This window comes from Ursus arctos, unplaced genomic scaffold (assembly GCF_023065955.2).
Source record: "Ursus arctos isolate Adak ecotype North America unplaced genomic scaffold, UrsArc2.0 scaffold_21, whole genome shotgun sequence".
Lineage (NCBI taxonomy): Eukaryota > Metazoa > Chordata > Mammalia > Carnivora > Ursidae > Ursus > Ursus arctos.
The window spans coordinates 33,767,512-33,780,413 of record NW_026622886.1 but is presented as its reverse complement, the minus strand read 5'-3'; the positions used below and the strand labels follow the sequence as shown (position 1 = coordinate 33,780,413).

At 34.0% G+C, this 12,902-nt stretch overlaps 1 protein-coding gene across 2 annotated transcripts in view; it reads left to right on the top strand.

The window, feature by feature from the left end:
• The window catches only part of ZDHHC17 (zinc finger DHHC-type palmitoyltransferase 17), an 84,426-nt gene extending 71,965 nt beyond the window's left edge, over window positions 1-12,461 (top strand). Inside the window, exons 12-17 of one of the 2 annotated variants that reach the window (XM_057316275.1) lie at window positions 176-238; window positions 2,947-3,040; window positions 4,126-4,209; window positions 5,668-5,825; window positions 6,754-6,848; window positions 9,567-12,461. In XM_057316275.1, the coding sequence (XP_057172258.1) occupies window positions 176-238; window positions 2,947-3,040; window positions 4,126-4,209; window positions 5,668-5,825; window positions 6,754-6,848; window positions 9,567-9,705 (633 nt within the window). In that variant the 3' untranslated portion in view covers window positions 9,706-12,461. The remainder of the gene's footprint in view (window positions 1-175; window positions 239-2,946; window positions 3,041-4,125; window positions 4,210-5,667; window positions 5,826-6,753; window positions 6,849-9,566) is intronic. The other variant, XM_057316276.1, reaches the window with a different exon arrangement.
• Window positions 12,462-12,902: the final 441 nt, after the last annotated feature.

Here is a 12,902-nt window from a genome sequence, read left to right as displayed (position 1 = left end):
TTCTATATTCATATTATAATGAAACAGCAGAAGTAAATAAATGTTTTCTTTTGAGCAGAAAACACGTTGGTTAATTAAAAATGAACATGATGTTTATTGATTCATATTGACGGCACTGTAGTTGGTGAACATTGTTCAGTTTTGAATAAAATATATGTATATTTTTAATTCACAGACAATAGTTGAACTTGCAGAGACAGGAAGTCTGGACCTCAGTATATTCTGCAGTACCTGTTTGGTAGTATTTTTTTCTTTATTCTTCCCTCTCTCCTCTTCCCATAGCAATAGCATAGCATAGAAGGGGTGGGGAACAAGGAGAACAGTTTATTCTGCTGAGTACATTTCATGCCCTCCACACTCCCCACCCCTCAGGGCCATTCCTTTTAGACCATAGTGTAAGGAGAAAGACAGTAAAAAGATGTCTCCTCCCAATGTGCTTGTTCCGCCTGATGGTAGACCTTGACTGTACTTCAGATTCAAGGTACCATTCATTTGTATTCATCCTTAATCTGTTTTTCTTTCCTAACTCAGCAAAGAAAAAATTAAATAATAAAATATTAAAAAATCAAAGGTTTATTATGCTTCCCTAATATTGTTTTCCTAGATATTTTAAGAAAAGGTTTATTTTTATATTTAGACGTCGCAGTGGGAAAATCTGTTAGATAACTTAAGACAACATGGCGTCTAAAATGGTTCGGTTTGAGTAGTTATCTCTTTGTCTTAGAGGATTTATGGAACTTTGAGCACTATTTTATCATTGATATTAGAAGCTGTCCTCTTCAGCCAGGTCATAAAGAAAGATATAAATGAAATTAAATAGCATTTACTTAAGTAATCAGGTATAGTAATACATTGTTTGTGTCATTATAGATCAAATTTCTATAGAATAATACTGTTTTGTGTTTTAATTATTTTCTGCAAATTTTTATAATTAGTTCTTGAGAAGAATATATCCATTGCCACAGTAGTTAAACCATGTTTTCCTACATGGAAGTGGAAATAATCCCTAAATCATACCTGAAACTAAATGTCCTTTTATACTTTTAAGTTACGCAGTATCACTGAACTAATGTCTTAACATGTAAATAACAACAAGAGAATTGACTTAGTTTGGGATTATGGAATGAGTCTTTGAAATGGAGCTCTAACTCTACAGATTCTTTAAATTGTTCCACCTAACATTCCTTGACCAAACAGTTATGATTTTGAATATTCAAAATGTATACTGCTTTACTTTTGGTAGCAGCTTTAAGGAGCTGACTAGATTCTTTTGTTTTTTCAAGCATTCTTTAAAAAGGTTTTTGTTTCTGTGCTTTACAATGGTTAATTTACAGGATTGGCACCTTAACGTTCAGAACATTTTTATAGTCTGCTGTTCTCTGGACATGTTATTCCATTCCACAAAGCCAAGTATGCATTGCTGATATGTTTGCCATGTGGCAAACAAATTCTTTATGGAGTCACTCAGTATGGTTTCATTGTTAAATAAATATCCGACGGCAAGAACAAGACTTATTTTTATCATTCTAGCATAAAACATTTATGTTTTATTAAGTAAGCTGTGTACTTCTGGATAGATAATTTGGTGTTGTAAAGAAAAGAGCATATCCTATTATAATATGATGCAAATTGGCAGAGGTGTTTGTTGTTATATGGGTATCCTGCCCTTTGATAAATAGACAAGTCCCTAAGAAGCCACATGTAAATCAGAATTTCCTAAAAGTGAATTACTCTGTAAGTGAACTGAGGAGACTGTCATGTTTAGGAGTCTCATGTCAGTCTTTGTTTAGAATTCATTGACAAGTATTGCCCAAAGGGGAAGTATAGCTGACGGTTGGAAGTGGGGGTAAAATTTGTTTAATTCATCCTTCTTCTTTCTCCTAAATAGATGTAGATTAATATCTATGGTGAAGAATAAGTGACCCTTTTCTTTAAAGAGTCCACAGATCATTTTAGTACATGTAAGGACTGCATAGTTAGTCTGTGCTTTTTCTTAGTGCCTCAGAATGATACATAACCTTAATGCAAACTGGTGGAAAAATGGCAGTGCTTTTATTGAAACACCAAGGAAGGCTATTACAAATTTTGTTTCTGGCATGGGTTAATAACCAGCTCTTGTCATGTATCCAGCATTAGGACTAGTAGCCCTTCGAAGATCACTAATGAGTTCTTTATTCACTTGGCTGATTCAGAGTAATATAGAATGAAACATTTCACAACACCTAAAGCAGTAAGGCATCATAAACATGAATTCTTTATTGCCTGTCAGGAGCTGAATAATGAATGTATTTTGTGTTTTTGAAGTAATAGGGCCTAAACTAAGCATGGTGTACTTTCTTAGATGGGTCATGAAGTTCAGCAGAGGAAATGTTGTACCTTAATCTGAGATCTCAGGAGCCACTGAAAGAGAAAGATGTGTGTACACTTACTGGTTTTTGTTAGCTTTGTTAACTTTGGGAAGACATTTTATTAATGGTTTTGAGTTTTAAAAGCTTCTTTCCTTCATTTCTAATTTGGCCTTCCTTTTACTAAAGAACAATTTCATTTTGTTCAGCAAGAACCAGTATCATGACCATTAATCACAATAACTTTTCATTTAGAAGCCTGGAGAGTGATGTTTTTATTATTCAGAAACTTGAGGGATGGGAATTAAATATAGTACCATTCATCACAACAGCAAGTTGGTCTTTCATTCTTAATTATTTTTGTGAAGTGATGGTTCTGCCCCATTCTTAGGAGTTTATATTCCACATTAGCCTTATCCTTTTTATCTTTGTTGTTGCAGTTGAAATCTCATTAAACAAAACATAGTGGTTTTTGTTTTATTTTATGCCTTTGGGAATATGGTTTTGTTTTCTTCATAATTGTATTTTGAGAAAATAAATATTCCGCTTCCCTTTCTTCAGTATAATGCCTTTTGTAATATTTTAAAATGCTTATTAACAGATACGGAAACCAGTGAGGTCCAAACACTGTGGTGTGTGTAACCGCTGCATAGCAAAATTTGATCATCATTGCCCATGGGTGGGTAACTGTGTAGGTAAGTTTTATTAATAATTTCTGAGTGCGTTGTTCATTTAAGTTACTCTAAGTAACTAATGAAGTACAATATTAAAGTAGATGGTAGAAACTTCATTCCTACACTCCACTATAGCTCCGCTCCCCTCTGCCCCCCGGTTAGTCTTCTGGCTGACAACAGCACCTCAGTTGTGAGAAAGAGGGGGAAATAAAATTATAAAATCAGTCTCTAGAAAAGATTGATATTTCTCTCTCAATTCTTTCTGGTGCCTGTTCTTTCCTGTTTCTTTATTGGATAATGGTGAAATTGATAAGGATGAAGACAGTATTGCTTTTTAGTTAAACTGGAAAAGTTAAGGCAGTGAAAATATTTGGAAGGATGTCGTGGACAGAAGCAGAGAGGAATGACAGACAAAAACTCTGTGTACCTCAGTGTTCAAGAATGGTGTGATCTGAGCAGGTGAACTGAGTGGTCTGAGAGACGGCCCTGGGTTTTTATGAGGTGACAATAGAGAAACGTTGCAAAGATTGCATGACTGTTGGGGAGAAGCCTTTAAAAAGTTGGATTATGAAGTTTATAAAAATAAAGATAAATCAGGTTATTTTAACCCTCATAAAGCAAACAGTAAAATTCAAAATTGTGATTCATTTGGTTCCTTGGGACTCTTGATTTCAGAATCAGTGTCATTGCAGTCATCACATCTTTGTAGTTATAAATATTCTTATTTTAAGACTTCTTTTTAAAAATATTTTTTTATTTATTAGAGAGAGCGGGAGTGAGCGAGAGAGAGCCCAAATAGGGGGTAGGGGGAGAGGGAGAAGCAGACTCCCCGCTGAGCAAGGAGCCTGATGCAGGACTCGATTCCAGGCTGGGATCATGACCTGAGCCGAAGGCAGACGCTTAACTGACTGAGCCACCCAGGCGTCCTTATTTTAAGACTTTTATTAAAACATTTATTTTCCTAAAGAACATTTTGTAAAATAAGTAATGTTTGTAATTATTGTCCAGATCGTATCATTCATGGCATTCCTTTACCCCCATCCCCAAAAGGTGCATTTCTAGTTGTTTTTCTTAGCTGAAAAAATTGCTTCTGTGTTGTTCTTTAGGTGCAGGCAACCATAGATACTTTATGGGCTACCTATTCTTCTTGCTTTTTATGATCTGCTGGATGATTTATGGTTGTATTTCTTGTGAGTACAGTTAGCTTTTTACTTTCTTAAAACAAATGTTTGTATACTTTTGCTTACCATATTAACAAAATATGATAATGACAAGTCTTTAAAAATTATGGTTTGGGGTGCACCTTACTGCAATGAAGCATAAAGAAAAGAACAGATGTAGAATATATTCAACATATAGTATAAGCAACAGAATTATCAGTTAGCTATGTTTTAATATGTGTGTCCTCTGAAAAACATGTTGGTTTAATAGGCTTTGAAATGCTTCTGGGTAATATACACCAACATTTTTCACATCACGTGCTTGCTTTACTTTAGGAGCTTACAGATTTTGTGACTGTGATAGTTGCTCTTTAGTACCAAAAAGCTGGGAAAATGCAGTTAACTTTGCACAGAACTTGAAATATTTCAAAATGTAAGGTGTAATTATTACCTATTAGAGAATATTAAAAGGTGGTAGAAGATACTTTTTTAGGAGTAAGTTGTCATTCACTTGATCATATGGGTATAAGGGCAATGATGGGTTTTTATTGCATTGAGAGCATGATTTGAGAAGAATTTAAATGAAGATATTAGTTACTGTGCCTCAGGGCTTGGTGGTACTTCACATAAATATGTATTAGATCCTGGCTTAAAAATAAGTTGTGGAAGGATGATTTCCTAGTCCTATTTTCAGACATATTAAGAATAATGTCTGTTATTTTTTTTTAAAGATTTTATTTATTTATTTAACAGAGACAGCCAGCGAGAGAGGGAACACAAGCAGGGGGAGTGGGAGAGGAAGAAGCAGGCTCCCAGCAGAGGAGCCTGATGTGGGGCTCGATCCCAGAATGCTGGGATCACGTGCTGAGCCGAAGGCAGACGCTTAACGACTGCACCACCCAGGCGCCCCGAATAATGTCTGTTATTGCCCTAAAAAGTCTACTTCCTCAAATACAGATTAATAGAGAGAAAGATTTGGTCAAAGATCTTAACTTAGTTTCTGGCCCAACAGACCTGAGGGAGAACATGGTCCTGCTAACAACGCTAGTTTTTTATGGCAGGAGCTCTAAAAGAAGAGATTTTTGTTTTGGAAAAAGCCCTCCCTCACCAAGGAGATGTTTTTGTGTTATACGTCCCCCCTCCCACAGACCCAAAAATATTTCACTTACATACATATCATTTTATCTTTGTTTAAAGGTAAGTTAACTATTGTATGTATGCAGTACCAATCAAAAACTGTGTATTGTTAAAGTGCAGTAGTATTTTTTTTTTAAAGATTGGTTGGTGTTTTTTCCATTTCTGTCTTTGCTGTGTTTTTTCACTAATTATACAATAATTATATACTAATTTTTCACTAATTAAGGGGTTATTTAAGAGCATAAAAATTTGCATTCAAAGTCATCGGCTAAATGTAGACATTTGGATGGTGCCTTTGTGAAGTGCTTGGATGATTACTGAGTAAATGTGAACCTTCTGTTCTCATTTTAGACTGGGGACTCCACTGTGAGACCACTTACACCAAGGATGGATTTTGGACATACATTACTCAGATTGCTACGTGTTCACCTTGGATGTTCTGGATGTTTCTGAACAGTGTTTTTCATTTCATGTGGGTGGCTGTATTACTCATGTGTCAGATGTACCAGGTACGTGCAGGTACATGATTGGTTCTTTAGTGCGCTAATAACTGAAAGCTCTGAACACTTCATTCCTTGTTAAAAGATAATGCATTCTCTTTCTAACCGGTTCTACTTTTCAAGGATTAAAATTTTCAATTTACTTTCCTTACTCTTCCTTTATTCTTTCTTTACCTTTCGCTTACTCCTCCTTTTTTTTTTCTTTCTACCTCCCACTTTCTTCCTCCTCTCCTTCTTCTTATATTATGAACTTTGTTCTTACATTATGACTTTTCTTTTCTTGTTTTGGACATAATATTATTATTTGACAGAGAGAGCATAAGCAGGGGGGAGCGGCAGAGGGGGAGGGAGAAGCAGGCCCCCTGCTGAGCAGGGAGCGCCATGTGGGGCTCGATGCCAGGACCCTGAGATCATGGCCTGAGCTGAAGGCAGACGCTTAACCGACTGAGCCACCCAGGCGGCCCTGAATTTTCAGTACTACTTTTGTCAGAACTTATTTCTGTTGTTCCTGATTCATATATACCCAGTTGAATATAGGTGTGAGCTTAGATCGATAATGCCATTAGTTTTGTGTTTATTAGTAATGTTTTATTACCTACAAATACCAGTATTTATTCAAGAACTTTTTTTAATTAAGGATTTTTTTAAAAGCTCAATTTTTAAGGGGCTGATGGAGAGGTGGTCTGTGTTCATAGTGTCCATCTCCGCATGCACAATGCCAGATAACCTGTTTTTTAAACATTTTTCCTGTTTGACTACTTTCCACAAGAGTCAAAGTGATATCATGTAAACTAGCTTGATGATCTCCTAATGGAAAAGCAAAAACAAACTTCACCATTTTTCTCTCCATCTGGTCCTCTTGAGAACTGATTTATTTTACATTAATACTTACTTTATATCAGAGAGAGTTGATGGTTTGCTTTCTCTTACCTCTTAGATATCATGTTTAGGTATTACTACAAATGAAAGAATGAATGCTAGAAGATACAAGCACTTTAAAGTCACAACAACATCTATTGAAAGCCCGTTCAAGTACGTACATATTTATAAATTTAATATTTTCTTTTGCATATAACTTAGCAAATATCTAGTGAATACATCAAAGAGAAATATCATCTTTAGGTATGCCAGTAGGATATGAAACAGGGAATATTTCTTTTGCTTAGCAATATGTAAAATAGCTTATAAGTCCTGAATTCTAAGATTTCTGCCAGACATAGCATTAGGTTAGTTTACTCTAACTTCATCACATTATATAAATTTGTGACATTCTTTTTTCTTAGTTGCACAATCCAAACTCTATTGACCTACTAACATTTAGTATGAACATATATTATTATACATTAACATACAGCTTTAATATTGCCATAAGTTTCTACACATTTTCATTGATAAATGAATGTATGCACAGAATTGAAATATGATTTTAAAAATACAGTCAATTGAAATTCATATTTAGCGAAATTTTCTAGACTGTAAGCAGCTACTTTTCAGTTTGAATTATTTTATTTGCCCTCTGCATGACACAAAAATTTCCATACACAGTTTTATTTTATTTTTCTTTTTTAAATTGAGGTATAATTGACATATAACATTATATTAATTTCAGATGTACAGCATAATGATTTGATAAATAAGTCTGATAACAAACATGGTCACGAATTTTTTTTTTTCTTGTGATGAGAACTTTTAAGATGTGTCTTGGCAACTTTCAAGTGTGCAACAGAGTATTACTAATAGTCACAGTGCTGTTCATTGTATCCCCATGACTTATTATTTTATAAGTTTGTACTTTTTGACTCCCTTCACCGATTTTGCACACACACCACCCTCAGCCTTTGGCAACCATCAGTCTATTCTCTGTTTCTATGAGTTTGGTTTTGTTTATTTGTTTAGATTCCATATATAAGTAAGATTGTATGGTTTTTGTCTTTATCTTTCTAATTTATTTCACTTAGGATAATGCCCTCAAAGTCCATCCCTGTTGTTACAAATGGCAAGATTTCCTTTTTTATTGCTGAATAATATTCTGTGTGTACACACACACACACACACACACACACACATACATACCTCATTTTCTTTATCCATTCATCCATCGATGGACGCTTAGGTTGTTTCCATGTCTTGGCTGTTGTAAATAATGCTGCAGTGAACATGGCGGTGCATGTATCTTTTCGAGTTAGAGTGGGTTTTTCTGTTTGTTCCTTTTTTAATTTTTTGAGCATTTGTGGGGTTTTTTTAAAATAAATACCCAGAATTGGAATTGCTGGATGATATGGTAGTGCCATCTTTAATTTTTTTGAGGATTTCGTACTGTTTTCCTAGTGGCTGCACCAATTTACCCTCCCACCAGTCGTGCACAAGGGTTCCTTTTCTCCACATCCTCACCAACACCTGTTATTTTTTGTCTTTTTGGTAATAGCTATCCTAGCAGGTGTGAGGTGCTATCTCATTGTGAGTTTGATTTGCATTTCCTTGAAGATCAGTGATATTGGGCATCTTTTCATCTATGTGTTGGCCATCTGTATATCTTCGGAAAAATGTCTATTCAGATCTTCTGCCCATTTTCTAATTGAAATTCTTTTTGAGTTGTATGAGTTCTTTGTATACTTTGGATATTAATCCCTTTTGGATATGTGATCTGCACAGATTCTTTCCCATTCAGTAGGTTGTCTTTTCATTTTGTTGATGATTTCTTTTGCTGTATGGAAGCTTTCTATTTTGATATAGTCTCACTTGTTTATTTTGCATTTGTTGCCTTTGCTTTTGGTGTCATATTAAAAATTTCACCACCAAAACCCATGTCAAGGAGCTTTACCACATGTTTTCTTCTAGCAGCTCTATGGTTTCGAATCTTGCATTCAACTCTTGAATCCATTTTGAATTAATTTTTGCATGTGGTTCAGAATAATGGTCCAGTTTCATTTTTTTGCACTTGGCTGACCAGTTTTCCCAACACCTTTTATCAAAGAGATTGTCCTATTCATATATATGTATATATATTTAAATATATAGATCTAATCTTACATTTAGTTTGATGCTGAGAAGAAATAGTTTCCTAATTATATGAAATATTTAAAACTTTTGAATTTTACTCAAGCTACTTGTCTACTACCTTCAAGCCTTTGTAATGCTATTAATTATTGCATGCTTCTGGAAAGCATACAAACTTTTAAATAAAAGCAAAAATAAAGGAGTCTGTTGGGTAGTTTTGAGAATTCTCCCATGGGTACAATTATTATATAAAGTGAAAAACTGTGACTGCTTTTCCAGAGGTGTTCTTGAAGTCCTAAAATTCCCTGAACTTATCCTTGACATATCTTTTCTTCAATTGTTACTTTTAGATATGTTGCCAGCTTCATGCTATTTGTAATTATTTTGTGTTTTACTTTCTCAATTTTGGATATAGTTTGTCTCCTTGCCAAAGAGCCACCCATTAAGGAAAGGTTTTATCAAAAATTACATGAGACACAGGAATGAAAGAAATGCAGATTTGAATAACTTTAAAATATTGTGTAACCCATTAAATTAGCAAAAGAGAAAAGAAAAATTAGTGTTGGCAGACCTGTGAAGAAACACGAATGCATATGTATTTTGTAGAGTTATAAACAGGTTATTTCTGGCAAGTAACCTGAGTTTTTAAGTTTAGAAAAATTATATTTAACACCAAAATTATATTAAACTCATATATTAAATTATTGTACTAATAGACTTTTTCTTTTTCTTTTTGTTGGGGGGGTGTTTTAGCCATGGATGTGTAAGGAATATTATAGACTTCTTTGAATTTCGATGCTGTGGCCTCTTTCGTCCTGTTATCGTGGACTGGACCAGGCAGTATACAATAGAATATGACCAAATATCAGGATCTGGGTACCAGCTCGTGTAGCAACATCTTTATCCTATGAAGCATATTGCTGAGTGGTGCCTGAAAATTGTGTCTGTCCGTGTCTCTCTCACACTCGAATCCACATTTTTTGAACAATAGCATGCTATATGTAGGGCTAACAGTGAATTTTACAGTCTTTTTTTCAACACTTTTATTAACAAAAGTAAACATGGACAGAGCACACTGCCACTTCTGGGAAGAATAAAGATCATAAAAGGAATTTTAATGGTTCTTAATGTGGGAATTCACAGCATACTCAACTTTTTGCTTTTGTTCTCATAACATTTTTCATTAATAAAGAATGAACTTATTCTGTTGATAGACATGGTATACTGATCAGAAATGTTCGATTCTAGCTAAAACTAAATTTATGGTATACAGCTAAATTTTATGATGCAATCTACTATGACTATTGCATTTAATTCCAGGAGAGTTGTCTTAAATTGATTCAGGCTAGTAGTATGTACATTTTAGAATGTACATGTAAATACTGTGATAAAAATCATGTGGTTTTATTAGGGATCTACTGTAATATGTCTTCAAGGGCACAAGAAATAATGTTCACAAAAATATGTGCTAACAATATTTTAATTGCCATCAGCTGTTGCAATGCTGATATATTTCTAGTTCAGTGAAATAATTTGTAGTAACCTTGCTCTGAGGTTTTATGGTCTGATAATAAAGCACTTGCATGAGTATAGTAAGTCATGTTATTTTGTTCAAACTTAAAAGCCCTACTAAGTGCATGATACACCTCATAGAATGTATACTAGCACATACTATCCAGTAAAGCATAAATTAGAATTTAATTTGATGGCAAACAGTCCAATTTTTAAGAGTTGAGGTAATTTCAAGGCAGAACAAATAAGTTAATGCAAAATTCTCAGTAATAGAGATAAGTGGATATACTTCTAGAATTCTGAGCTACAAAATAAACTGTAGACAAAATAATGGAATTTAGCTAAAGATGGAGCATGATCTCTGTACATATAGCACATGTGAATAAAAGAAAAGCTAATGGTATATTCTGGTTTTTAAAAAGTGACCTATCAGAAAGAACTTAATCCTCAAGATTATTTCAATTTTCCCAATATTGAATGTTTTAAAATTTGTTAATGCTGTCTGAAACAATTTCAGAAGGATTTTCTTCTTGTTAAATGTGATGCACTGATCAATTTTTGTTGCAGCATTTCCATACTCTCACGGTGAACTATTAGTCACTGCTTCCATAAATATTGTTTACAGAGTGAGACTTGGTTTAGTCCTCTTAAGTGCTGTAGCAAACTGTGGTTCGAGCAACCTGTGGCAAACCTGTGAGAGGGAATGGGCTCGGGGGAGGGTGGGAAAAGGGTGGTCAGACTGCTGACAGATCCTAGACCAGTGTAAAGATTGTGTATCTGTATATAAATAATTTATCAAATAGTTTTCTCTTTGTGTCTCTATGTGTTAGTGTATTTAAAGCTGCTCATTTCATTTTATCCAACCAAAAAGAAAAGGGAGATAACTAATGAGCTTCTAGTGATGTTCAATATTGCTGTTAATAGGCATTATACCCTGCAAGTTCACTGCATGTCTGATGCTTGGTAAAATTAGTATTCTCTGTAAAATGCAGATTACAGGTATTAAAGCAATCTAGTGGTATACACGCCCCTTGCCTTAGTAAGAGGAGCAGTGAAAATGTATATAGTTGATGTTCAGTATTTCCAAGTACCATTTTTATATAGTAGTTTCTTTGACCATAAGTCACACATCAAAAAGATTACCTTTAGTGTATTTGAGTGTTTTAATATTAGAAAATTGGCATATGTACTTTATTTTTGAAAAGGGAAAGATGGGTGTGGGGTGGCAATAGAATTGTGCCATTTTGTCATAGAATGTAAAAAATTGGTTAACTTTACAAATGTCTCTGCTAGTTTTGACTACTAATTGGGGGAAATTTTAGATAATTTTTAAATTCAAAGTTATTTATAAAAGGCTAGAATTTGTTTTAATTTTTTGTATTTTGAGCCACTTCACGTGAAGACTCAGTTGCAATTTTTATTGAATACATTTTTATTAATAGTCGAATACAATGGTGGTATTCTCAAGAGTTTGGATAAGAGTGTTGTTACCATGTTCTTTCTTTGTGGTACAATATTCTTTTCAGTGCAAAAGAGATGTCTTTCAGTTAAATGGAAAAAATACTTTAGCTCTGTAAGTACATGAACATATTAGCAAGGTTAATGCTTTAGTACTAACCATCTCACAGTACCGGTGAAATCTATAACTTAGAGATGGTCAGATGGTCAGGAGCCAACTATGCAGCAGTGTACTGTACCGTCTGTTTACTTATTTTGTTAAGTCGTGTGTGTGGAACCAGCTTAACCCAGTTCTAAAGTTGTGTATGAAGGTGACCCTTTTGGGAATAGTTCATATCAGCTTAATTGGATACTTTTAGCAAATAGGAACTTACTTCTCAGCCCTGAACATGAATTACTTATTTGGAGGTTTTTTTTTTTTTCCTCATATTTTTTGTTGTTCCCAGGAGTTTATTTGAAATATTAATAGGCATAAAACAGCATCATTATACTTAAGCTGTGGGTATTTTTATTTTATATTTTCTTTATTTATAACTGTGCCAAGTATTATTTTGCTACTTACTGTGTTACTCTGTGGAAAGAAAACCTGTAAAGTGTTTAATAAATTAGCTCTCCTTACATAAATTAAATCTGTCAAAATTTTGTAAAATATTAATCAGAATAAATATTGACTCTTAAGTGTGTGCTTGTTTGTTATTTCTCTCAGTTCACTCCAAGAAATTGATGAAACACTGGTAGTGGTACCTGTGATATGAAAAGATTATTCTGTGTATTTATATCTGGGTCAGGACTAGAAATTAGCAAAAGTAAAGGGTGGTGGTAGCATTCTTTGAAAATATCCAGTTCTGCATGTATGTTATGTACGTGTGTGTAATTAATACTTTTTAAATAAAAGGAATAAATTTTTCTTTTAAGAATTTTGGATTCCATAGAGTAATTAGTATGCTCAGGGATTGTATGAATCTCCAAGTTTTAAATATAGTAAGTGTCTAAAGACACTGCGGTAAAATTTTGGAAAGGGAAACCTACCAAACATTGATCTCAGTTACTTCAAAAGCTGTGCATGACAACTTCTTTATTGGGGAATTTAAAAAGCAAAATTTGTGAAGGAACTCTTTC